Source organism: Scylla paramamosain, chromosome 21, assembly GCF_035594125.1.
Source record: "Scylla paramamosain isolate STU-SP2022 chromosome 21, ASM3559412v1, whole genome shotgun sequence".
Classification (NCBI taxonomy): domain Eukaryota; kingdom Metazoa; phylum Arthropoda; class Malacostraca; order Decapoda; family Portunidae; genus Scylla; species Scylla paramamosain.
In genome coordinates this window covers 14,064,172-14,092,002 of record NC_087171.1, presented here as the reverse complement: position 1 = coordinate 14,092,002, position 27,831 = coordinate 14,064,172, and the positions used below count along the sequence as shown (strand labels likewise).

The window sequence follows — 27,831 nt, the reverse complement described above, 5'->3', positions numbered from 1 at the left end:
TGAAGGATATAATATAGTACTGTGTGTGTGTGTGTGTGTGTGTGTGTGTGTGTGAGAGAGAGAGAGAGAGAGAGAGAGAGAGAGAGAGAGAGAGAGAGAGAGAGAGAGAGAGAGAGAGAGAGAGAGAGAGAGAGAGAGAGAGAGAGAGAGAAGGGAACGTGTGCTGTAATTTAATGGTAACACTGCAACCTGAGGAGAATAGGGGCGGTGCTAAGTGTTGGCAATGGTGCAGCACAGGGGAAAATAAAACGAGGTAGCGTAGGGGGAGTTGTTGTTGCCGATATTCCCAAAAATTGTACATGTAGGAATAAGTTATACGTAGGTAAGCTTACGTACACACCTTCCCCTAAAAGTAAGCACGTGTCTATTGCCTTCCCAGTGCTCATCCCTTCCCCGAGTAATGACTTAAATTTTGTGTTGGGGATTAAGAGACGCCGTGTTCATGGTGCGTTTAAGTGCGTAGGCAACAATGTGTATTGCGTGTATGATGATGATGATGATGATGATGATGATGATGATGATGATGATAGTCTGTTTAAATGAATACTTATAATAAAATTTAGAAATATGCATAAAAATAATTAAACCTTTGACAGCGATACGAAACAATTAACAACACGAGAAGTAATGCATGAACTCTTTATAAGCATTTACATTCTACAAGAAAGAAAGATATTAAAAAGAAGAGATTTTGCAATTTCTACCCAGTTTAAATATTAGAGGTGGCTATACAACAAGTAAAGGTGCCTCAAGAGTGATTAGTAATTAAGGAAAGATGTACCAAACAACAGTGAAAGAGTTAAAATCTAAAAGCGTCATTGTTGCCAAGGCTGCAAGAGAACGCGTCAGAGTGTAAGATGCTGCCACCACTGCGGTAACAATGCTGCTGCTCGTTAGTGCCTCAGGTGACTAAAGGCATTAATAAGAAAAAGGTGATTGTTAGCAGCACTGAAGCAGTAGAAAAAATATACAAATGTGCTGGCAATACTGCTCGTACAGAAAAAAATTATAGAGTAATACTGGCAACATTGCAGCGACAGCCAAAGTGTATCAAGAGAGGGTGATGACATTGGCAACACTGCAGCTGTGAGGGCAGGGGTGACAACGCTGCGTCGCCAGAAGCAATGGTGTCTTCAATGTTTTGATAATTTCACACTGTCTGATTATTTAATTCGCATTAAATCAGTTCGGGAAGTGAAATCGCAATGTTTTAGATTTCCATAAAATAAAATGAAAATCACAATTTTGTGCGGCTTCGTTCGTTCGGTCGCCATTACTTTTGTCAGTATCTCCTTAATCCTTTCACATTGCCACTTTCAGCGCGAAATTATTGTACCAATATTTTATGATTTTCGCACCAATATTTTTCCCGCACCTTTCCACTAGCCTGTGCCTTCACCCCCCTCCCCCCAGCCTGTGAGGAGCAGCGACCCTGGCCTTACCTGGCACACAGCACCACCACGTCGGTGTTCTCCGTGGTGTTCTCGGGAATGGCAGGCTGCCGCGGGTGTTGGCTAGACACGGAGGGCGGCAGCTCTCCCGAGGATACCACGCGCACGGTGATAGGCGCCGTGGACCAAAGGGGAGGCGTGCCCCCGTCCACCGCCCTCACCCGCACCTCGAAGGTTTTGGTGTTGGCCTGTTGGCGTGAAGAGATGGGGAAGATATAATATTAGCAGCGGAAGTAGTAGTAGTAGTAGTACTGAGCACATGGTCATCAACTACATAAAACAGAGGTAATAATACATTTTAAGAAGACAGTTAAACAAACACGGCTGTCTCTGTAATTATAAAATAAAACTCCTAGACATCATTAAAGTTGTCTTGGAAATAATGGTACAACACACTCAACTCTCGTCATTCCAGTCATCAAGTTTTCATACGCTGCACGTCACGAAAACAAATGCAGCGGCGTCGCTCTCACTTCATCGCCGCTTTTCTGCTTTAATTACAGCGTTCTTAATAGCCTTTAGACGTGAGTGAAGGAAATAAACTCATTTCTACCGTACCCATCTCTCTCTCTCTCTCTCTCTCTCTCTCTCTCTCTCTCTCTAGTATTTTCGTGCTTGAGGGAGTCGCGAAAGCTCAACCACCGAGGCAAACAGTTGTCATCTTTCTCGTGCGCCACCAAGCGGGAGTCGCCGGAAGCTGCCGGGATGGATGGACTCGTTGCCCGTGCGATGGAAAGACGAGATGTGCAGTTCAGTGCGAGATGAAGTCATCGCGTGCTGGCATGAAGAGGAAATATAAGTGATGTTTCAATATGCCATCATAATGATTCGAATAAATGGTTGTTGCTTTATGATAACACTGCTGAGAGAGAAAACGACAGTAGTAACCGAACGTATTTGCAGTAAATTTCTGGGGTACGATTGTTATTGTTGTCTTTCAATGCCTTACACTCATACACTCATACAGGCTGGAAATGTGTACCTTGGCAGATGTGTGTGTGTGTGTGTGTGTGTGTGTGTGTGTGTGTGTGTATGCGCGCGCAGTAGGGTCACCCAATAACACTAGAGGAGAGAGCATCTCGCAAGAGCAGGGAGTTGTGAAAAGATAACACGTATGAACAAAAACTTTGGTAACCCTACTGTTGTAGTTATTTGGTTGGAGTAATTCAAAGCCAACAGCGGATCAAGAAGAAGAACAGGCAGACAAACAAGTAGACAGATAGTTACAAATAGATAGGCATATAGATATAAACATTTACTCAGTGATAAATGAAAACAAAGATGAAACGGTGGATAGACAGATGAAATGAGATTGGCTGACAGAAATATAGTACATGGTAAAATTCTCCTATGAACGGTCCACCCTTTATCAGTATGTAGTTCCCAGCTGGAGCGAAGCATCACGTACAAAAGCAGACAATAGGGACGTCGTAAACATTCTTATTCCACGCAACACCAAGACCGATGCTGAGTGAGTAATTTCCATTCCTCTCCTACGCGCGTAATCATTATCAGCAAGACAGCACCATCATTAGACATGCAATAATTTGGACTATTTCGGCAATGTTTGGAAGGCAAGCCAATATGTGGGCGGTTGCAAGGCGCGCCGCAGCTGTTCATTAAGGCACCAGACACGACACAGGCACGTGGGAACAAGGGGCGGGTTAAGCGCAGCCCGCATACACGCCCAGCTGGTGCCATTGCCGTTGCTCGGCGCCTTTACTGAGTGTAATGCTCGTATTTGAGAAAGCGTGATGGATTAATCAAGGAGGCTGAAAAGATTCATGTTGTTTTCGAGGATTCGAACTCAAAACATTGATTCACTGTCGGGTCTCACAATCTGAAAGGAAAAATCAACCCTATAAGTTTCTAAAGAAGTGCTACAACTTATGTGCACAAGGTTCTTTAAGGGATGTTTTATAATACTGTTCTTGTAGTCACTTGTGAATCTTGTCACTTGTAGTCACTTGAAATCCTTTAACTACTCAGCTAAATGTTGTAAGTGAAGATCAAGAGACACGAGTGTTCCAAACGTCGCTTCTTCATGAAGGAACTGGTCCCCTTAAGATGAGGCGACGGGTGAAACTAGTCGGTAATAAGCTTACCTTATAGCATCTGTCTCTCTTTTATCCTCCACTTTCTTATTAATCCAAAGTCAACATCTAAAGTAGCTGTGTTTTGGCTCAGAGTACAAGTTAAATCCTAAGGAAAACTTAACACTACAAATCAGAAAAAGTGCAACGCATGCCATTTTGTGTCCTATCTTCGCTTGACAATGTCCCGCGTCAGCATCACAGTCATCACACAGAAGCAGCGACAGGTAAGCAGACAAGGTGGTGATCAGGTGAACTCAGGTGAAACAGTAAACAATGATTCTTGCGTTGGTAATAATTTTAAACTGAACAGCAATCGAGGAATTTAGGCACATTTGTGACTTGACTCAGAATAAAACATTTTATTTTCAAATGGTATTGTACCCAAGCTTAATGAAACAGTTCGTCTATATGTTTGTTTGTCCTTCTGTCTATTGCCTTCCTGTCTGCCTGTTTGCTTATTTGTCTGTCTGCCTGCTTACCTACCTATGTTTGTCATTCTATCTATTGTTTGTTTGTCTATTTGTCCGTCTGTCTGTCTACCTTTCTGTATCATGTCTTCTTGGCTGTCTTTATCTGCCAATATATCTATCATTTGTCTGTCTGCCAGCTTGTTGTCCACCCACCCCACCTCTCTCTCTCCTCACCATGGCTTCGCTGAGGGGTCGCTTGAGTGAGAGCACCCCCGTGATGGGCTCCAGGTAGAAGAACTCGAGATGGTTGGGGTGGCCCTCGAGATGGTAGGTGAGGTGCGCGTTCCTGCCGGCGTCCCTGTCTGAGGCGGAGACGCGGAGCACAGGCAGGGCGAGGCTGTGGTCCGTCGCTAATGTTTGCTCGTACCGCTGTGAGAGATAAGAAAGAGGGATACGCACAGCGGGAGTTATTTAGCATGGATACAAAAACAAAAACGCTTTGCTCTCTCACCATGACTATTTTCCAAGGCCATTGAGATTATTATTATTATTATTATTATTATTATTATTATTATTCTTATTAACAGTAGTAGTAACACAAACACACAGTCACAACACCCCAAAACACACACACACACACACACACACACACACACACACACACACACACACACAAAACCACTCCCATCCCCAACCCTCCCCAACGCAGAAACACCCCGCCTACCGCCCTCCACTGTCCCGACAGACACTCACCGTCTGGTCAAACACTGGAGGGTTGTCGTTGAGGTCGTCCACGATTACCCTGAAGGAGCAGGAGGCCTGGAGGGAGGCGACCCACCGTCCTTGGCCACCACAGTCAGCAGGAACTCCACGTCACCTTCATCCCTGTCCAGCCGCTGCAGAGAAGGAGGAGAAGGAGGAGGAGGAGGAGGAGGAGAAGGAGGAGAGGAAGGAGGACAAGGAGAAGAACAAGAAAATCATATAATTAAAAACCATACATACATATAAACACCAAACTAACCTACATTAACTCTGAGGTAGCGTCTTTTACAAGCTATCCAACCTATTAAGTCTATTTAGCACAGCGATAACAAGTCAAAGTTACGCTATGGAGACCAGAAACCTTCACCACTAGTGTTATCCTCGTTTCCTTCCTCATCCTTTGTGTTGTCAAGCGATCGAAGGACGGAAGACTTGGCGAGATCGAAGGATTTCACGGTGCCTGATGCGGAACGAAGAGAGGAATTGTTTCCCCCCGAAAAGAAACACGAAAACTATTGCCTGACGGAAGCCGAGGGTCAAGTGTAAACAAGAGGTGATTAAAAGTGTCCTTCCTCGTGTTGTTTTGGTGTGTGTGTGTGTGTGTGTGTGTGTGTGTGTGTGTGTGTGTGTGTGTGTGTGTGTGTGTGTGTGTGTGTGTGTGTGTGTGTGTGTGTGTGTGCGCGCGCTAAATAACGCAATAGCTTCGAGTGGCATACCCTCTGCACACTCGCACCATCAACATGTGCAATTCCAATGAACTTACCTTGTCATTATGCTAAACTTTAAAAGGACTACCTGCTAAGGAGGTTAACTCTCTCTCTCTCTCTCTCTCTCTCTCTCTCTCTCTCTCTCTCTCTCTCTCTCTCTCTCTCTCTCTCTCTCTCTCTCTCTCTCTCTCTGTGCGTGTGTGTGTGTGTATCTCTCCCTAACACGTAGCGCACTGAGGACACACACACACACACACACACACACACACACACACACACACACACACACACGTTATCAAATTGTAAACCACAGCCAGCAAACACAACTCCATTCTGTTCACTATAATGGCCATAAAATTTCCCCTAAAAACCGCCGTATCACCTACACAGCCACAGACAGGTGAACAGAAACACCTACAACAACGCACGTACATACTCGTCAAAATTAAAAAAGGAAGAACTGTGAGGGAATTCAAAGCTGTGAGTAAATCTTGAACGGAGGTCAGTCACTTCCCCTTCTCGTGTGTTTCAGTAGTTGCAAGGTCTAGAATAACGTCGGGCAGTAAAGGGGATGAATCTAGCGTGCGTGCGTGTATGTGTGAGTGTGCCTGTGTCTCTGTCTCTCTGGTTTGCTCTCTCTCTCTCTCTCTCTCTCTCTCTCTCTCTCTCTCTCTCTCTCTCTCTCTCTCTCTCTCTCTCTCTCACTCCATAGTGATGTTTTTTCCTGTTTTTTTGTTTTAGTATCTGGTATTACTGTTTTCACGTCTGTTGTAGACCATAAATGTGCAAATGTATTTCACTTAAATAACTTTATTCGTGGGGTTTTATGATTTGTTTTTAGTGTTCACTTCGTGCATTATGTAACTTGTGGTCAATAAACGATCTCTCTCTCTCTCTCTCTCTCTCTCTCTGTGTGTGTGTGTGTGTGTGTGTGTGTGTGTGTGTGTGGCTACACCTCACACAATCCGGATAATCTATAGAGAAAGGGTCGAGAGGAGAAGAGGAGAAGAAAGAAAAAGACAAGAAGGAAGGAAGGAAGGAAGGAAAGAAGTGCGCCTCTGTTAATCGTAGTTGATCTTATTCGTTAAAACCACCGCACCTCTCTCACTCTCCCTCCCTCTCACTCTCTCTCTCTCACCCGGGTAGTGGTAATCTTGCCCTGGCGGTTCAAAGCTTGGATCGCAAAACTACTGAAGCTGTGGATGAGAGAGTAGGCAATGAAGCCGCTGGGTCCGTTGTCCTCGTCTGTCGCCACTACCTGAGAAAATGAAGCTGGGAGTCAGTGAGGATGATTGAGAGAAAGATCGAAAAATAAGAACAGGTAAGTGTGTAAGTAGATGGATGAGAAAAGTGAATGAGAGATGGATATGAGGGAACATGTGAGTGGGTAAGTGTACAGGTAGCTGGATGAGAAGAATAAAGGTGGATGAGTAAATAAGTTAGAAGAATGAAAGTTAATGGAGTGAGTGAATGGGTGAGAGAGAGAAAGAGAGAGAGAGGACGGGTTAAGAAGATAAGTCAAAATGGGAAAATGAGTAGGTAATTTGAAGAAAAGACTATAAATAGATAAAAATGTCAGTAGGAAAGGGTTGATTTACTGATTGATTAAGTGAGTGAATGAATCAATGGATGAATGAATGAATGAATGAAAAATGAATGAGTGGAGTAAGAGACGAATCAGTGAGTGAAATAGATAAATGAAAGCGAGAACAGACGAATGGATAAGTGAATTAGTAAATGGATGAACAAAGCACATGAGTGAATAAAGGTCACCAGGATAAAAACTGCGTGAGCAAGCGCATAAAAGACAGGAAGAGAAGAAAAACAAAAGAATAAATAAATGGAAGAAACAAGGAAATCCTGGAACACATAAATGGATCAATCAATCAGAAAATGAACGAGAAAAAGAGCGAGAAAAATAATTAGGACTGAAGTAAGAGGTGAGAAAATGAGAGAGCGTGGGAGAGAGAGAGAGGAAGGTACATGGGAAAGGATGCGTGGAGGTATATAAGGGTAAAGGATGGTAAAGACGACACGTGTACATCAGTGCGGGGGAATAACAACACCCACGACCTCCGGGAAAGGAAGACACACGCGAAAAAAAGAGAGCGAGAGTGTAAAGGGGGACATCAACATTACGAGGAAAACAAACAGCAGAGGACTGGATGGGAGAAAAGAAAGAACGAGGAATGATAGCAAAATTAAAGAAAAGCAGAACGAGGAAGAAAGGAGGAATGAGAAAAGATCAAGAAAAAAGAAAAGAAAGATTAAGAAGAAAAGAAAGAATGGAGGAAGCACTGGGTGGGAGAAAAGGAGAGAGAGAGAGAGAGAAAGAGAGGAATGACAGGAAGATAAAAGAAGAGCAGGAGGAGCAGAAGAAGTAGGAGGAAGAGGAGGAGCGGGATGGGGGAGGGGGGGGTAAAATCCTCTCATACCCACGTTCGAGGCTCACAAAGGAAAGAAAATACACACTCAGTAAATCAATCTTCCTCGAACAAAGGCATGAAGAACTTTATGTATTGGTTCGCACTTACATATTCATTGCTCTTAACTTTGGGCGCGAATTAAAATTTTTCCTCCTTACGCGCACTAAGCAGCTCTCTCTCTCTCTCTCTCTCTCTCACCGTCAAGACAGGACTGCCAGCCGTCACGTTCTCCATCACATGAATGTCATCGTAGTCCTCGCAGTCTCGAAACGCGGGGCGGTGGCCGTTGTTACCTGTAGAGGAGGGAAGGTCGTGGGGATGGTGGTGGCGGTGATGATGGTAGGTGTAGTAAGGATAGCGACATTGTTAACAGTAGTGGTAACATTAGCAGTGTTGGTGGGAGTAGTTGGTCGTGGTGTTTTTGTTGTTGCTGTTGGTGGTAGTAGTAGTAGTAGTAGTAGTAGTAGTAGTAGTAAAAATAGTAATAATAGTAATAATTATAATAATAATAATAACAATAATAATAATAACAACAACAACAACAACAACATTACTAATAATAATGACAACCCCAATAATACCAAACAATAATTAAAATACTAGCAAACGTATCAGCAACAGCAACAACAGCAACACAACTCATTCTATTCATTCACCACACACACACCAAACCCCCGCAAAATGGTTCGCTAACACATAGAGCAAAAGAGGAAAAAAACGAACAAATTGGTGTCGTAGTTTTCCATGCATATGAATATCCCATTGCAATACGTATTAATTGGCAGATTTGTGTGTGTGTGTGTGTGTGTGTGTGTGTGTGTGTGTGTGTGTGTGTGTGTGTGTGTGTGTGGATTTGAAACATACACAAAGGTAAATCTCAACAGGAAAGCTTCAATGTTATACCAAATACAAAAAGGGAAAATATAAATATACTTGTCTAGAAATCCCGGCAGAATGAGGCGCAGCAAACACACACACACACACACACACACACACACACACACACACACACACACACACACACACCACTACTACCACACTGACAACTGATAGGTGACAAAGTTATAAACGCAGATTTAATAACACGAATTAACCGATATTTCCGGGAATGAATATCATAATCCTGTACTCAGCGAATTATCAACTATTTAAGGGCATTAAGAGCTTCCATCAAAGTGTCACCGACGACCTGGCGCGGATCAGGGCATTGCCGCACTGTACGAGTCGTCCCAGCTTTTAACGCAGTAATGGATTGCCGCCGCGGATCACACCAAGCGCCCTGCAGCTGACACGGCACGGGCCTCTATCACCCTGCCTGCCTTCCCCTGCCGCCAGCAAACTTGAAGCGGTGAGATGCTAAGAGGCTTCCCGGCACTGCACAATGCACTGACACGCAGGCAGGCAGGTGCTACATACAAATACAGAAGCCCTCAGGGGAGTAGCAGCAAGGGCAGGTGTACGCGGCTTCAGTGTTAAGCTCTTCACTTTAGTCTTCCTTTGTGAAGCTGTAAATTGTATGGTGTGAAATACGTACAGGTGGGATATATAAGTGAGTGAAGTATGAGTGTAAAATATGTGTAAGATGTAAGTGTGAGATATAAGTGAGAGATACAAGTGGATTCTAGTGTTTGTGTTGATAGTGTGATGGGAGAGGGAAGGGCTTTCTACTGCAGGCTCGTCATGTCTCCCTCTCTTTCTTAGAAGTGACGAAAACACACTTTTATTTCTCCTCCTCCTCCTCCTCCTCCCCTTCACCACCGTTAATAATTGTCAGAGTAAACTTTATCTGTGTCAAGGAACTCAGGAATGCACGCAGTAATTGCCGTAGGAAATAAGAAGATACTCCAGGAAATTATCTGTTAAATATTTAACAGCTTTCATTAGTGACACCTGTGTTGAGACTCCCTTCCAAGAGCTTCCTAAATAATACAGAGACCTGCTAGTTGCCTGGAGGAGGAGGAGGAGGAGGAGGAGGAGGAGGAGGAGGAGGAGGAGGAGGAGGAGGAGGAGGAGGAGGAGAGTGTCTGCAGGAAACATACACGCCTTGAGAAACAGAAGGTTGGTGACGGTACTAGCGTGGAAATACAATTAGCTTATAAGGGATTCTCAGTAATTCAAGCAAAAGAACAACGCTCTTTCTTACTCAGCCTTGATTTGCATGTTAGCGTCTCGTGCCTCTGTGTCATTTATGATATGGCGGAGAATATTAGTAATGGAATGCAATGATGAATAGGATAAGAATGCACCACTAAGATTAGGATTAGGAGGATGGAGGAGGATACAGGAAGCACTACAGGAAGAGGAAAGATTGGAGGGATCGTCTAATGAAATCCGAAAGGAGAAATGGGGGGGAGGAAGCAGAGGAAGACGGGAAAGGAAGGGAACCAGGCTTAGGAAGCGCAGGAGAGACTGATGGCTGATAGGTGGTGGCTGTTGGGTGATGGGTAATGGTTGGCGGGGTGACTGATGATGGTTGGTGGGTGGTGGGTGACGGGTGATGGGTGATGACTCGCAATGGCCTTCATAAATCCTTCCTCGCTTGGATCACAAGTTGTTTGACTCGTTACTCTCCAGACTAATTCAGATCGTGTCAAGAGTGGACAGCGTTACGAGCATTAACTCCAAAGGAATAAAACATGTAAGAACAAAGAGCAGTAAGCGTGTTGGCACTTACGACCGAAAACTGTGATAAACTACGCTGTCTGAGGGCCATATGCTTAAACACTTCTGCCCGCACCTCCACTACTTTCAAAAGGCTCTAATTGAAGTTACATGAATTTTAAGGGTGTTTTTTGCAGTTCTAGTGACAGATTAATAAGATCTCTACATCATTAACAGGAGAAACACTCTTGAGAACCCGGCTAATTACCTTTGTATGGCCTTGCATAAACATTCGTGATGAAAGAACAACGCGTTTCTGAACACGGGCCTAAATCTGCAGCAAGAGACGTACGATAGTAAAGGCGAAGTCTCCTCCCAACCCACAGTTCTCTTCATCTCCAACTGTCATAACAGAAAATTAAAGTAAATAATTTCGCCCAACGTGGGGCTCGAACCCACGACCCCGAGATTAAGAGTCTCGTGCTCTACCGACTGAGCTAGCCGGGCGCACAATGCTACGAGGTCGTATTGTGTATATATTAGTGGAATAACATTATGCTTAAAGAGTAAATTACTGAATTAAGAACACACGGTCGCACATAAACAAAAAAACACACACACACACACACACACACACACACACACACACACACACACACGCAAACACACACACAAACACACACGCACACACACACACACTAGTAGTAGTAGTAGTAGTAGTAGTAGTAGTAGTAGTAGTAATAGTAGTAGTAGTAGTAGTAGTAGTTGTTGTTGTTGTTGTTGTTGCCGATGTTGTAGTTTATTAACCACAGCTTTACTATGGAGAATAAGAACATGACGTTCATATTTCTACATAAAGCAATATGCCGCAGTCCATTAGAAAAATAAAAAGACCTCCGAGAAAAAACTGCAACACAAAAACGCACTCTGATTAAAAACTATCCCCGAAAAATGTTTTGAAACAGAAAAAAACTAAACTCAATATTAATATAAGCTTCAACACACACACACACACAAAAAAAAGAAAGTTAAACTCAAAGTCAGTACAAACTACGACACACACACACACACACACACACACACACACACACACACACACACACACACACACACACACACCTGTTCACTCACCTTGGTCCACGGAGACGAGGTGCCCTGCATTAAGAGAATTTAAAAATGCATTAGTAGACATCGTTAAGGACAACAAAACGCAGGACTCATAAGAACATAACGACATAAGAAAATTGGGGAAGCTGCAAGAGGCCTTATTAATTAGTATTATTCTAAACATTATCATCCTTACTATAAACTCACTAGCACCACCAGTATTATCATTATTACCATCACTCTCCTACACTGCTGCGCTGTTCCTATGCATGGTTCTTTATTTAGTCTTCCCACGTATGTGTAAGTTTCAAGACACTTATTCCTCAAATTATGTTTAATACTTTTTTTTCGGCTTTACCTTCAAGGACTGGCACATTTTTTTTTAGTTCTTTTTTGTCGCCTTATTATTAGTGTGTCTCTTCACGGACTGGCATATCTTTTTTTTCTGGTTCTTTTTTTCTTTTGCCTTATTATAGTGTCTCTTACATTAAAAAAAAAAAGAAAACTGTCAAAGATCTAATGCGTGCCAGAAAGATGAAGCACTACATACCTCCCTTACAACATATTACACAGCACTACGTCATTTTTATCTCTCAAATTGGCAATGACTCTGAAGCTCAGTTAAGTTTTATGAGGGGGGCGCAATACTTTATACATAATATATTGCACTACATCATCATTTCAAGTATAATAAAAATAGACAGACCTATTAAGAGAGAGTCTGAGCCACGTACCGTAAGATGGGTTGCTGGCTGCGTGAGTTGGGAGGGAAGATGTAGGTTAGTGACAATAAGAGTGATTTATGCAGTTTACTTTAGATCACACACACACACAGAGAGAGAGAGAGAGAGAGAGAGAGAGAGAGAGAGAGAGAGAGAGAGAGAGAGAGAGAGAGAGAGAGAGAGAGAGAGAGAGAGAGAGAGAGAGAGAAATGACTGATAGTGCAGTAATGTAAGTAAAAGAAAGGTGTGTGAGAGAGAGAGAGAGAGAGAGAGAGAGAGAGAGAGAGAGAGAGAGAGAGAGAGAGAGAGAGAGAGAGAGAGAGAGAGAGAGAGAGAGAGAAATGACTGATAGTGCAGTAATGTAAGTAAAAGAAAGGTGTGTGTGAGAGAGAGAGAGAGAGAGAGAGAGAGAGAGAGAGAGAGAGAGAGAGAGAGAGAGAGAGAGAGAGAGAGAGAGAGAGAGAGAGAGAGAGAGAGAGAACGACAAACACACACACACACACACACACACACAAAAGAGGTAATAATAAAAAGAAAAAATCACGCAAACAAAACACCCACAACCAGCAGAAATGGAAATAAAAAACTAGCCAAACACAAACACCCACACACACACACACACACACACACACACATACATACACACGCGTCTCAGAGACATGCTGCCGCCCGACGCGCCTCGCCCTGTCCGTGCCACCAGACACCACAACAAAATAACGCCCCTGAAGGCGCCGCGCACGGACCGGTACAGACTCAGTGCGATTCCCACCATGGTGCGAGCCATCAATCAATAGTATTTCCCTCCTAGATTAGTATTACCGTTAGGATTAATGTTAAGTTTTTCCCCATCCCCTATGTACATTTTCAGTTTGTCAACTGCCTAAATAATAAACCGTTTATTATTATTATTATTATTACACACAAATCCTGAGCAATAAAAGTCATCTAAACCAAAAGAAAAATATAATATAACACAACCACGACCACCACCACCACGACCACCGGCCATCCTCGCCTACAGTCTGCGCCACTAGAGAAGGTACCTGAAGAACGAAAGGGAAGGAGACTCACTGAGAACGTAGACGCTGACGGGAACAAGAGCTACGTGTCCCTGGCGATCCGAAGCCCCTGCCTGAAGGTGAAACTCCCAGCGTGTCCCGTCCGGAGCTTCGTTCAGTGTGATTACTCCAGATTCGACATCAATGGAAAACTGCTGCGGAGAGAGAGAGAGAGAGAGAGAGAGAGAGAGAGAGAGAGAGAGAGAGAGACGTAAAAGCTTTGTCTAATATTTATATTCTAATTGTTGAAACTCCATCCATAGTTCATGGTGCACTCAATGAAATGGTGTACAAAATTCATTCGCTTGTATTGGAGAAAAGAGGAAGAGAGAGAGAGAGAGAGAGAGAGAGAGAGAGAGAGAGAGAGAGAGAGAGAGAGAGAGAGAGAGAGAGAGAGAGAGAGAGAGTCGACGGAAGGATTTTAAACTCAACACACACACACACACACACACACACACACACACACACACACACCAAAACTTTAAGCATTTGTCTCCCGAGGGGTTCATTTTGATATACTAATGATCGAAGGCAAAACAAAGGATCTCCAGCGCTAAGTATGTTTGTTTGCCAGTTTTCGCTCCCTTCTAGTCATTTGTCTTGGTTTTTTTTTATACTCAAGTCCTCATTACTGTGTGTGTGTGTGTGTGTGTGTGTGTGTGTGTGTGTGTGAGTGCATCTTTCTCTCCCTCTCTCTCTCTCTCTCTTGCTGCAACACTTCCCCCTAAAAATATTCCTTGCAGTACTTGACACGAGTGAGTTCATTTGCAGCAAACAGGGTGGGAAAAAATTACTGAGGAAAACTGATGAGCAAACTAAGTATTCTATTTTCTCCTTGTCGTTTCTTTTCTCCATGACTTAAGGTGCTTTTTGTTGTTGTGCGCGTTCATTGCTCGTAGAAAAATTGCGATTAATCTTTAAAACAGGATACGAAGCAAAGTATTGAAGAAAATTAATGAACAAACTAGAACTCTTTACGTTCTGTCTGGTATTTCTTTTTTCACGAGTAATTTTTTAAACTGGTGTTGTGTGCATTCATTGTTAGAAGAAAAATTATGACTCTCTCTCTCTCTCTCTCTCTCTCTCTCTCTCTCTCTCTCTCTCTCTCTCTCTCTCTCTCTCATAAAACTGTTGTAACACAGCACATTAAAAGTAACAGAAAAAAATAAAACAGAATACAAAGAAAGAACAAACAACAACAGACCTTTTGGCCTCTATGAGATTGTTTGTGATGAGTTACAATACAGCTTAGTACAGTTAACCAGAAATGCAGCTCAGATCTTAACTATTTATAGAAAAATCAAAGAGTACAGTGAAAAATAGGAAAAAAAAAAAAAAGAAACGATCTCTACTATTTTGGTGACTAATACTATTATTTTTGTTATCGCTAATAATATAATCTAACAATGGCCCGGAACAGCCCTTTGCTATGCTCTTCTGCTATAAATTTTTCATATCCTACAAAACAAAGCCTTGGATTAGTTGCCCCGGCTTTATGACTTTACATAAAATCTAAAAACGTATTGCACCACAAACCCAAACAAATGTATATCAATCAAACGTATAACTTTCAGTCTGTGCTGCTCACTCATCCCTCACTCACCGCCTCTGTCAGCTCTGCGCCGTGAAGGAAGTAGCGGTCCAGATCCCCGTCATCGTCACTCGCCCTCACGGTGCCCACGTAGCTGCCTGCGGGAGGAGAAAGGAACAAAAATACAACGGCTATAACAGTGGTGGCCTTCATCAGCTTCCCGGCGCTGCTGCTGTGTGGGAAAGCCAAGGCAGTAAAAAAGGACCTATATATATATAGAAAACACCGGCATTACTTCTCCCAGAACACGGAAAACTAATAAAACTGGAGAAATATTAAAGGGACACCTGCTTTTTTTCTTTTTTTCCTTTTTTTTTCTTATTCATGCTCACAATATGGGAAAACCGAGAGCACACACACACACACACACACACACACACACACACACACACACACACACACACACACACACACACACCTGGGCCTTTGCCGGGGTGCGATCAATAGTCATCCTTTGCACCCACCACACACTTGCAGCACGATTCCCACACTTTTGTTCCCCGTTACTCGTTTCCTGCCTTGTGATTAGGCCAGATATGATTTCTTTTTAATTCAGTTCTATATTCCTCCTATCACTTGAGCTATTTTGGATTACGGTATCTCAGAAAATATGATTCTTTTCAATTCACTTTTTAAAAATTTTTCTTCTTCTTTTTATTGTTTAAGCTATTTCTGGGTATAATACCGGAAGAGTTACCATTTGTCTTTCATTGTTTTTTATGTATGCTCTTATCAGTTACGTTATCATCGGGTATAATATAAAAGGGGAATAGCAGGATATTGGAACACTGATTCTCAAACAGAGTGATAAATAACTGGAACATCCAACGTAATCAGGTTGTTTGTGCCGATTGAATAGGAAGCTTTAAAAAGATGATTATTGATATTTATGGATAGGGATAAAACGTGGGTGTAGGAAGATATGTTTTATACAGGGAATGGAGCGTGGGCGTCTGCGGGCTTCTTGCAGCTTCCCTTATGTTCGAATGTAGTGATGGTGCTTTCGTTCACTAGGTATACCAATAACCCTGGTGGTGGCGGTGCTGGTCTGTTCCTACATCCCTCTTGATTTTAATATTTCAGACACGTATTAGACATGTAAATGCAAATCATATACTGAATTTTGCAATAATGCACGTGTGTCACCCATGCCTCGCCTCGAAGTGGGATGACTGATAACTAAACAATCTTATCCTCATAGTCAATTTAGTACAACTTGATGGACACAGCTCTGCCGCCCACTTTTTAAATGTGGAGGCCTGCCAAAAAAAATAAAAAAAAGGAAAGAAAAAAGAAAAAAGAAAAGGATGCTAATTTCCTGCTCTCCCTCTAAATATTAAATAGAGAAAGGATTCCAAAATGGATCCCAATTTATGATACACATATAATGTATTTATGATGAATATTACTGGTTGAAATGTAGCTCAAGGGAAAGAAAAGAGAGAAGGAGAGAGAGAAAAAAAGAGAGCCTGCTAATTTGCCGCTCTTCCCCAAAAATTAAGCAGAGAGAGAATGATAAAATGGAGGCCAATTCATGACACACATTTCATATACGAGTATTTATGGTGCATCTTGTTGGTTAAAATGTGGTAACAGCCTCCTGTCACCACCGCCACTCTCCCAGCAGCCAGCCAGCGCCACACAGGAGGGGAAGGCTTGGCGGGGAAAGACACCTCATTTGTTGACTGTTGTGTGGAACGGGATAGAGCTGATCTGCCAAGTTACCATGAACAGAACAAAGCAACAGTTCTTTGACTTGTGATCACGACATAAAGGGGATATGAGTATTACTTGAAAATATATATATGTATTAAAAAAAAAAAACAATTAAAAGTGAGAAAAAAGCGCAAAGATATCACTGTCATAATTAGGTAATGATTCAGGGAAACAAAGACTGGCGGAGATCAATACCTGCGTCCTTCATATGTCAGAGTGAAATTACGAGAAACTGTTCTGCTTTTGTTATCTGAATCAATAAACAATGATACGAAATGAAAAGAAGCATCTCGCAAATTCCCTTTCTGCGGGGACATCACACAAAGAAAGACAAGCATTCAGGATCACGGTACTAAAAAAAATAAAAGAAAAGTTTTGGAAACACTGAATTAAAGTGACACATTTTTTCCTGTTGGGTAGCGGTGAGGAAAAATGTGGTGTCGGCCTCCCTGCCTCACCAAGATGCCGGTGCTGCTCTGCGTGTTGGCACCCAAACTCGGCAGCGACTTTTCACTGCGCCAGGGATAATTGGAATGAAAAGTGAGGGAACTCTAAAGAAATGATACAAAAAGAGACAACCGTAAAAAGCTTTCCACTCGTACTGGAACTAACAGAAGGCACCGGAGGGCGGGAGGATGATGGTCAGGGACTTCCTACCCGGTCCATAATTTCTCTCGCGCCGCAAAGCCACCCCATTTCTTTTTCGGTTTTAACTCGTAGGCGCCACAAAGCCAGCACAACGTTTCCCTTCCAACCAGATTGTCTGCCCTAAGCCCCTCCTATATAGAACGTCGGCCTCTGCTGCCCACGCACACACTGCCAGTACGCTACAAATGTTCAGTGACCAATAACTTAATGCCTCAGTGAGTCAGACCAAAGAATACTATACACCGCATATTGTTTCTAACGCCCGAAACTTAAACACAATGGATATTTACCTTGACAAAACAGATGTGTTATATTATTTATTTTTCATGAATTTTTCAGCAGAGAGAGGTGTAAATCATTCAGCTTGCAGGGAACTGATTTACCTTTACCCCACATTATCTTTTATTTGAAAATGAAAAAAAAGGAGGAATATTTATCAAGACTTTTTTTTATGAACTTCTCAGCATAGACCAGCACTTTTAAATCCTTTTCGAGTTGCAAGGTGTATATACTACCACCACAACTATTGGAAATGCACACACACACACACACACACACACACACACACACACACACACACACACACACAAACATCAGCAGCCACTAAAACCCGTGCATGTGTCCCCAGTACCCTCCCGCCACACGTACCTGCCCGCGCAAACTCTGATACGGTGAACTGGTAATGCTCAGAGTCGAAGTGCGGGGGCTCGGGGGCGTCTGTCACTTGGATGTTGACCTTGGCAGCTGGTCTGGGCCATTGCCATCCGCCTCCTGAGCACCCGTCAAGCAGCCGCCACACACACACGAGCATATATGTTAAACAGATAATTATATGAAGAGATATCAAGAAAAAGCACGATACATACATAGAGATGAGTGAATGAGATGGAGAGAGAGGGAGAAAAAGAGAGACAGAGAGAGAATAATAATCATAATCATCCAAGCCTGACTCATCTTATTACTCACAACTACACACATCACTCCACCAATTCATCACACATCCATTCCACACCCTTACCTCATCTTACGCACCACTTACCAATCCACACTTACCCTACCCAGCCTCCAACCACACCTCACCCTCACTCCTCACCCACAGTAACCATTTAACACCGGACTCTATTACACACAACCCGACATTCACCTGATCCAGTTCACATTCACTGCTTACCCTGCTCTTCTGCTGTAACCTTCAGGGTGTAGTGACCGCCGGTGCCCTCATGATCCAGCTGACGGAGGATGTAGATGACCCCTGCATCATCTATGGCAAAATTGACGGTGTCGCTCACATGGTAGGTCAAGGTGGCACCCGCGCCCTCCACGCCCACCTGTTATGCAAGGGAGTTATGAATCCCTGGGAGACGAGACGACCGGCGAAGTGTGACGTAAAAGAGGGAGTGGGAGAACAGAAGAGGGAGGTAGGAAGGAAGAGAGAGAGAGAGAGAGAGAGAGAGAGAGAGAGAGAGAGAGAGAGAGAGAGAGAGAGAGAGAGAGAGAGAGAGAGAGAGAGAGAGAGAGAGAGAGAGAGAGAGAGAGAGAGAGAGAGAGAGAGAGAGAGAGAGAGAGAGAGAGAGAGAGAGAGAGAGAGAGAGAGAGAGTTGTAAAACGTTTAAAAATACCGATACTTTATGCTATGCTGCTGCTGCTGCTGCTGCTACCACTTCTACTACTACTACTACTACTACTACTACTACTACTACTACTACCACTACTACTGCTACTATCCTCCACATCAGCTGCAAAAACAAAAGCCAAGAACACTGCCAATGAAAAGGTGAAAAGAAAACTGTAGGAACAAAACATTAGTGAGAAAGGAAATGAATGAAATCACCGAGTACCTGTGTCTGTGTCTTGAACTTTTTCCCCCTCGCTCCGCATTGGAGTACTGCAGCCTTTGACAGTCTCCCTAAGCTGCCTGCCAGCCTGCCCTCCGCGGCGAAGCCTTAACAATACTTTAAGTGCATTCTTGTATTTTTATCTCGTGTATTTATCGTGAAGTTCTAGTGTGCGTGTGTAATATGTGAAGAGGAAGATACACACATCTCTCTCTCTCTCTCTCTCTCTCTCTCTCTCTCTCTCTCTCTCTCTCTCTCTCTCTCTCTCTCTCTCTTCAGTGATTTCCTTTGTCTTGCCGAGGCTGCCATAACGGGCAGTTCTCCTTTCGTATTTCCCGGAAACTGCACCGAATCAAAGTGGACAGGCGCCGCACACCCTCACATTACTATCACAGAAATTGCCTTTTACTTTTCTTATCTCTGGGAATCGGGACTCCCAAAGCAGGAATGGGATCTACGCATGACACGAGAACTCGCGAGCTTCACTTGTCTCAATACGTTAGGCTGGGCCCTGTCACTAGTACTGGTTTGAAGAGGCGATGACACTGTCTAGAGGAAGCTCACCTGCTGTGTTCTCTGTACCTCACTCGTCATATCATCTCATCACGTCACCTCCAGCCCCTCACCTCACCGCCTGTCACCCTGGCACCGTGCCGCTCATCAGCAAGCGAGGGACGCCCATCACGGTGACGAGCTCGAGTGCGAGCGATGTAAGCTTTTGAAGTGATAAAGGTTCTTGTAAGGTGTTTGAATGAGAACAACTGCTGCTGCTTCGCGGAAGGTGTGATGTTTTTGTGTCACCGGGAAGTGGTTTACACGTCGTCTCATAAAAAAAGACGCTCCTTCATTCGTTCTCGCGCATTACATGAAAGAAAATAATTGAAAACAATACCACTTAGGAATATCGTAATATGAAGTTAAATTTTCCTTCCGCTTGAAAGAGTTGAATGTACTGAGAGGACAGAAGGAAAGCCAGGTGCCGCTTCAGGGCTGAGGATCCAGGGCGTGTATTTCTTCTTTCTATTAAGTAATGTTATCCTCTGATGTTGAACGTAATCCCCTGTGAAAAAACACAACTTCTTGTTTGATACTGAAACAAAATGGCGAGTTCCGAGCTTTCCTTTGTGGACGAAGCACGCAATGCAGTCAAGGTGAAAGTGATGTGCTCTCGAGTAACACCTTCCAGTATTAAGTGGCCGTATACATATTTGCCCTCTTCTCTGGGAGGGAATGGCACAGTCTTGCCGCAGCAGCAGTGCACGGCAATGCAATCACCATTCGGCGAGACACCTGAAGCCAGGGATCTGCGGCGATCCTGAGGCCTGAGGCAGCGATTCCACGATCCTCAGCGGCCATGAACAGAAACTTAATAGAGAAAATATTGTGAGAAATGTGAAATTAATATAAAAGTTAGACAAACTAGAGATTGTCTTGAGCTTATGGCGAGGAAATGCTCAGATTTTAAATTCCTAAACGGCCCAAAGGATGCCCGGGAGAAAAGTCTGAGGATCAGCAAACTAGACCTGCCCGCAGCGGCCCCGCTAATGGAGGGAATAAGTTCTGTGACTGACCGGATATCCTAAGTATACCACGAGACACACACACACACACACACACACACACACACACACACACACACACACACACACACACACACACACACACGCACACACACACGCACAAACGGGCCCGCTAATCTCGGGTGGTGGTCAACTGGAAGCCTCCATGACAGCTTGCACAGCTGGACGTCTCCGTGACCGCTGTCCCGGTGCTTTATGCCTGGATGAGGCCATTTGTATAACCTAATACCGCAGGCTGGGCTGTATACCACCATCCACACAGGTCTTGGCCGTCTCTGGTGCGCTCTCTCTCTCTCTCTCTCTCTCTCTCTCTCTCTCTCTCTCTCTCTCTCTCTCTCTCTCTCTCTCTCTCTCTCTCTCTCTCTCTCTCTCTCTCTCTCTCTCTCTCTCTCTCTTACACACCCCACATACACACTCACACAATCATCACCCATTGCGGTTCTGCTTCTATTCTCCTTCATCCTCTTCTTTCTCCTCTTCATCTTTTACCTCCCACTTTTTTTCTTTTTTTCGCTCTCGTCTCCGTCTTCCTCGCCCTCATCTTCCATGCAACACATGTCTTTCATTTCTGTAAGAGGATGTGCTTCCTAAAGGGGACTGTTCTTCTCGGGGCAGTCCTCACCCCACCAACACCCTGCCTGATCTGCGCGACGCCCGTACATCACACTCAACCTTCGGCGGTCCTTTCCTTCCCACAAAGCTCCGTCACGGGGGTGGCGGTGCGTCTCATACTTTCTTTCATAGCGTTTTATGGTTCTCGTGCCTCACGCTTTCTCCTCTGCCTCTGGATTTGCCCTGACTACCTTACCCTGAAAAGAAAATTACGGTCGAGGAAACTTTCCCCTTTACTTTTTTCGTCAGCATAATATAGTTTCTATCTGAACAAGTTCTTATTCTTTTTTAAGAGTTATGTTTGTTTATCCGGAGGGCAAAGTGGGCATTGAGGTAAAGAATAACAAGACTGGTTGCTTGAGGTGATGCAAGTATACTGCAGCCTATCTGTGCTGCACTACTTAAACCGTCTCTTCAAGAGAGGTACGCTGACATACACCAACACTTTCATCTCGCGTGTTGGTTCTGCCTGGTCACGGCCTGTGTGCAGTGGTACACATGAGTGCGACGGTCGCTGGTGGGCCCTCCCGGCAACCTGAGCCTCGGATCGGCAGGTGGCAGGCGGGTGGTGAACGAACCTTGCTTTCTCGTCCTTTCCTCCTCCCTTCTACAAGGAATGGTGAAGTTCTGGGTTATTGTGGCTGGCACAACTGTACACCGAATATAAAATGTCCCAATGTCGACACGTGTTTGGTGATCAGCTCACAACGACAGCTGCTTCACTGCAGCTGGTTGGTATTCAACACACACGTTCAGCGAGATTTACGATCACTGATTAATAACACTCAACATTTGGACTATTCTTCTAGTTTAAATAAAAAAATCTACGTTATATTTTGAACACAATATCATGCAATTAAAAAACTGCCATTGAACCCAGAAAGCGAGAGGTAGAGAGCCGGCCGGCAGCAGCTTGCCACCTTGAGAAAAAAATAATTTTTCATTGCTGGTAATACACAAGCCAGTTCACCAATTCGTGCTGTCAGAATCCATTACGCGGCACATTTTACCTGCTGTCTGCACTGAGGCGTTGTTTCTTCATCAGTTTCTTAATTTCCAAACACACTGCTAACATTTCATGCAACACACACGCGGCAGCAAAGTTACTTATGAGCGCAGGAATGCAAACAGAAGCACACAACACTTCTCAAACACCATTTCTGATTATTGGAAGGGGAGGGGAAACGTGAGGAGCAAAGAGGCAGCAGCAGCAAAGTTACAACACACTCATCGGGAGTGTTGAATAGAATGAAGTGAAACATTGTGCGACCCTGTAGTTAATTTTTAAACATGTTAGTGTTGTATTGATCGCTTTGGGAGGGAAGCTTTTCTAGCAGTTCATGTGCACATACTGGTGGGGACGTTTGCTGCTCCCTCCATCGTATACACACACTGAATATTACAGGGGGTTAATACGTCATGGGTTTGGAGAAGGCAAGGGAGTTATACTTGGCGAAAAAACCTTGACACTGCTCAGGGAGGGTGAAACTGTGGCTGCGGAGGGTGAGAAAGAGAGGCTAAAGATGTGGAGAGGATTATAGACTGGGAAGATGAATAATAAGGGCGAGAGTGAGCAGAAGTGTTAAAATATGAATGTAAGAGTCAAAATAAGGATAAGAAAGACTACGGTGTGCAAGGGTGTGGAGAGGCAGTGTTAGCGTGTAAGGATGAGAATGAGTGAGGGTAAGGGTGTGGAGTGTGGAGGGGGAGACGGTAAGGACAAGGGAGGAAAACATTCAGACTTAGGTCAACACCAGTCACCACCACCACGTCTCCAGCTTAAGGCAGTGAATTAACACCAAGGTTGTTATGAACACGTACGGTCGATGAGAGGAATGTGCGAAGAAACTCATAAACTAATTTAATAGAACTCTCGTGGCTGCGGGAGTTTGAGCCATCTATCCAGCCAACATCGTCGAGGAACCTTGTGCATTCACTTCCACTGTTTTTCTTTTGATTAGTCTTATTTTTTTTTTTATTCATAATCTGATAAGTGATCGATTTTATTGTAAACAGATCAGGGATAATCCATCAAATCAACATTGTACATTCCCTAGAGTAAATTTTTACATTCCCTTCCACAATGTTTCTTACTTTACATCAATCATAAGTTCTTTCACAATCTGACAAGTGCTCGATTCTATTCTTAACACATCAAAGGGATTTCTGATTGAGCGAAAACAACAGTATAAGTGAGTGTATTATTTTAATGAACTGCTGACCATTCCTTTTCATCAATCTTAAGTTATTACACAAACTGACAAATGATCGACTCTTAACAGATCAGCGGGACTTATGACAGAAGAAACAACATTAGTAAAGTGATGTGTTATAGGACTGCTGACCATGACTACACGTGGGAGGGGACGAGGGCAGAAGGGGAAACAGAGGAAGGAACACAGGACGAGGGCTGGTTGATTGGGTGGCCTGTGGGTCTGGTTGCTCGACTATTATAGCTACTGCTGCCTCCGAACATCGACCAAAGCGGGGCACGTATCAGCAGGATCCATACGACAGACGAGTGGGTCAGCGAGCACGTGAGGTCAGCGGGGGTCGCATCCTGACGTCAGCTGCCCCACCGCCCTCACACACTCTCCTGTTTGAACGCAGCCACCCACCTACCCTGATGAGTGATAATAATGAAGAGAGACAAAAAAAATAAGGAAAAATGCTTAAAAATAATGGGTAATAAGTACATCAGTCCGTGAAAGAATAGGAAGGAGAGGGACTGATGACACACCGACCGCTTAAACGCTTTTTAACACTGCAAGAACACCACCACCACTACCACCACTACCACCACCACCACCACCACCACCACAACAGCAACAGCAACAACACAAACACATCACACAACATCTGAATTTCCAGGTGGCCGGTTCTCCTCCTCGTCCATCTCGTGCTACATTATAGACCAGATTTGTTGCCGTAATGCGCACACTGAATTAAAGGATCCGCTAATCTTTTGGGAGCGAGCACTGGCTTTCATGGAATTAGAACTGATGCGCCTACAAAGCTGTGAGGCATTTTGAGTTAGTGCGGCCGCAGGAGTCCCGCTGTCTTGGTGTGGATTAAGGCATAACTCCGCCGGCTTTATGACGCTCATCTCTCAACCTCAGACGAGACGAGAGCGAGAGCGAGAGAGAGAGAGAGAGAGAGAGAGAGAGAGAGAGAGAGAGAGAGAGAGAGAGAGAGAGAGAGAGAGAGAGAGAGAGAGCAGCATTTTTGATCCATTAGAATATCAGGAGACAAGAGATTACCCAGCAGACATTCGAGAGTAGTACAATAGTAATATTCGTATGTAGTAGTAGTAGTAGTAGTAATAGTAGTAGTAGTAGTAGTAGTAGTAGTAGTAATAGTAGTAGTAGTAGTAGTAGTAGTAGTAGTAGTAGTAATAGTAGTAGTAGTAGTAGTAGTAGTAGTAGTAGTAGTAGTAGTAGTGATAATCTGACTTTCACTATATTTAGCGTTTTCTGTCAATCTTCATTACTCTATCCAATCTGATAAGAACCTATACATAGATGGTCAGTTTTTTATAAGATGACTATCACTACATCAGAGAACTTAACACAGAAGAAAAACACAACACAGCACAACACAACACAACACAACAAACACACACACACACACACACACACACACACACACACACACACAATGAAAACGAGTGCATAGGATTACTCCACTTCTGATCACAACTGTACAGTCTACTTACCAATTCTCTAGAAACGCTAATACGCTAATGACGTACAATATAGCAAATCAAGCAACTAGAAAAACAGTTTCATCCTCCGGAGTTTGAAATGGCGCAATTCTGCAATGATACCAAGTGGAGTTTCACCCTTTTTTATTGCCTACACCATGCACGCTGAGCCACTGAGGCGCCAACCAGTATTGTCAGTCTTGGGAAACTGTTAATCAAGGTACGCGCACCTCTTCCTTTCCCTGCCAGCGTCACCATATTGACCCGCACGCCGAGACAGGTGAGACTAATCTGAAGGGAGCCCGGGGAAACCATCTCTTCTCGTCTGTTGTCAAGGCTTTTTTAACTGTCTCTATATTGGACAGTCTCACCCCACTGACCTTGCGAAATCTGGTAAAAGTAACGTAGCACACATACAGGTATCGTAAATGTATGTAATCCAAGCTTGTTTACCTGCCTCTGTACTGTCTAACCTCCTTTTGAAATCAAGTGAGAGTAACGTAACACTTGCACACTAAAACATATCATTATCAGCTCATCGCAGGTTTACACTTCCACACGAGGGAAAGAAAAGCCAATGAAAGTCATATGCAACAGCGGGCAGGTAAAACTAATAAATGACTACGTAGTGTTGGAAGGTCTGCGGTGGTCAAGTTCAACTATTCATCCCCAACAAGGTGGAAACCCTGACCCGATGAATAATGAACGGAATCCATTTTGTTGGCAAGTCTGTTGATTAATTTTGACGTCAGGTAATTGGCCGCTACGGAACTCTGATTGGCGCCGAAATATTGACTCGCGTTCACGGTCACACTAATGAGGCTGTGTGTGTGTGTGTGTATGTGTGTGTGTGTGTGTGTGTGTGTGTGTGTGTGTGTGTGTGTGTGTGTGTGTGTGTGTGTGTGTGTGTGTGTGTGTGTGTGTGAGCAACCACAAAGCCAGCAAAGCCACAAAGTCAGCCTCACCGTCAGGATAGAGGTGTGGATGGGCACGTCCTCCCGTAACGTCAGGTGATACTCTGGCTGCGAGAAGCGAAGAAGAGGAAGGTGCTGTCGATGGTGGCCGACGGGGCGATCCTGTGGGGACCTCTGGTGGCGCTTCCTCAGGTAACGCCGACTCCTACGTCTCGCCCTATGCTCCTGTTGGACGCGGCTGTGGTGCTTGTGGTGGCCGCAGTCCCAGTGGGTCTCCTGAGGGACAGAAGACAGGAGCCTCACTCTCGCCTGGGACAGGGAGGAATGGGTTTGGAGGGCATGAGGATTCTCTTGTAGGTCATCAGGTGTTCTCTGCCCCAGGTGTTCCGCCGTGTTCAGGTTCTGTGCTGTTTGTGGACTTACCTCCCTGCCAGGTCGATCTCTCTGTGTCGAGAGTGTCGAGACGTGCTTCCCCTCGCTGGTCGCCGAGTTGGGATTTTTCACCCACTCGCTGGATTTACTCAGGTCATCTCGACGCTCCGAGGACACCACGTCTGCGAATGATACAATAATGTGTTAATTTTCTATATGAATGCAGACTCTATCCAAATGAAGCTGCCTTAATTACTCACCTTACGGGTCACTGTGCTCGTACAACTCAGGTATAAAAGAGAAAGGGACGTGTGTATGCTGTGAATTCGTTCCGTAATATGTAGGATTAAACTTTTGATCTGTACAGTGAGAGATATTATGAGGCACACACACACACACACACACACACACACACACACACATACACGGACTGATTCACCCAGTCTAATTCTGCATAGTTTTATGTTCCTTTGTTTCTCTAGCCTTAATTAAAAATCATGATAATCACTTGAATATTATCTCTCTTTACTCGTCCTCCCAACTCCACGCACTCCACACTCACTGCTCACCTCTCCCAACACTCGTCTCATCGCCTTGCCTCATCTACTCCTCTCTGCACCCATCACCACCTCACGCCCGGGGTACCCTTAGGCTCTTACAAAGTTAAGCAGCACAAGTTTAGAGAGAAGTTCGGTCTTCACACACAGGCATACGTCGGTGGCATCTCGGCGAAGCTGCACATCGGGGAACTTTCGTTTAGTGCCAAATTAACGATTATCAAACAATTAAGAGATAAATAAATACGTCGTCTACTAAGGTAAGTGCATGCTTAGGTCCCCAGGTCTCTTCGTCCTTTCATATTTCAGGGTGTCTTTCACCACCACGCTCCAGGGACGCTCTCAGAAATAGTGTTCCGTGGGTGGCGGGTCCTCTGCTTCATATTTACGAGTTCTGAATCTCGCTACTGATGTGAGGGACAGGGGTGGCAAAGTGGCATTATTGTGGTCTCCTATTCCTCCTCCTCTTCTTCTTTTGCTCTTTTTTTTTCTTCTATTTTCCCTCTTCGTTCTAGTCCTTCTACTTCGGGTGTTGCTACTCCTCCTTCTGTCTCTCACTACTCGTCCGTTTTCAGAGAACGAAAATTCTCCGGGTTTTGAGTCAGCAGTCGGAAAGAGAGTGAAAAATTAGTACTCCTAAGTGCAGATTCTCGCTTAATAGTCACTGGGGAGAAAAGTCAAGGTTTACAGAAGAAAGAAATTACTAAAACAAACAATTTACCTTAGTAACGTTTGAAATACACTTGGACTAAACTTTGTATAGAATTTAGTGAAAGCTTACGAAGATTTTTAACAGCTGGTAGCTGTAATTCCCTGATGATCTTTAAGCTAGAAAAAAACAAAAAAACAAAACAAATCTCCGTACACGGTTTCTTTACAGCAATGGTTCCCAAACTTTTCTGATCTTTACCCACTTTTCACATGATCCTCATCCATGGCCGCCCTCTCCCCTCCACACCACAT

The 27,831-nt window shown here is 44.1% G+C and overlaps 1 protein-coding gene and 1 non-coding gene across 2 annotated transcripts; both read right to left on the bottom strand.

Annotated features, from left to right (window-relative positions):
* Positions 1 to 2,718: 2,718 nt before the first annotated feature.
* Positions 2,719 to 27,831, bottom strand: LOC135111285 (neural-cadherin-like). Its single transcript, XM_064024522.1, has 14 exons — positions 27,783 to 27,831; positions 26,363 to 26,493; positions 25,991 to 26,248; positions 18,467 to 18,623; positions 17,944 to 18,066; positions 14,944 to 15,029; positions 13,354 to 13,495; positions 12,295 to 12,312; positions 11,585 to 11,608; positions 8,051 to 8,145; positions 6,565 to 6,684; positions 4,711 to 4,853; positions 4,192 to 4,386; positions 2,719 to 3,291 (listed from the first exon to the last, which is right to left on the bottom strand). Exons 1-12 carry the CDS (start codon positions 27,829 to 27,831, stop codon positions 4,755 to 4,757), a joined length of 1,302 nt encoding a protein of 433 aa, XP_063880592.1. The 3' UTR covers positions 2,719 to 3,291; positions 4,192 to 4,386; positions 4,711 to 4,754.
* Trnak-cuu (transfer RNA lysine (anticodon CUU)) lies at positions 10,888 to 10,960 on the bottom strand. The gene has a single exon. It is a non-coding gene; the product is annotated as a tRNA-Lys (tRNA).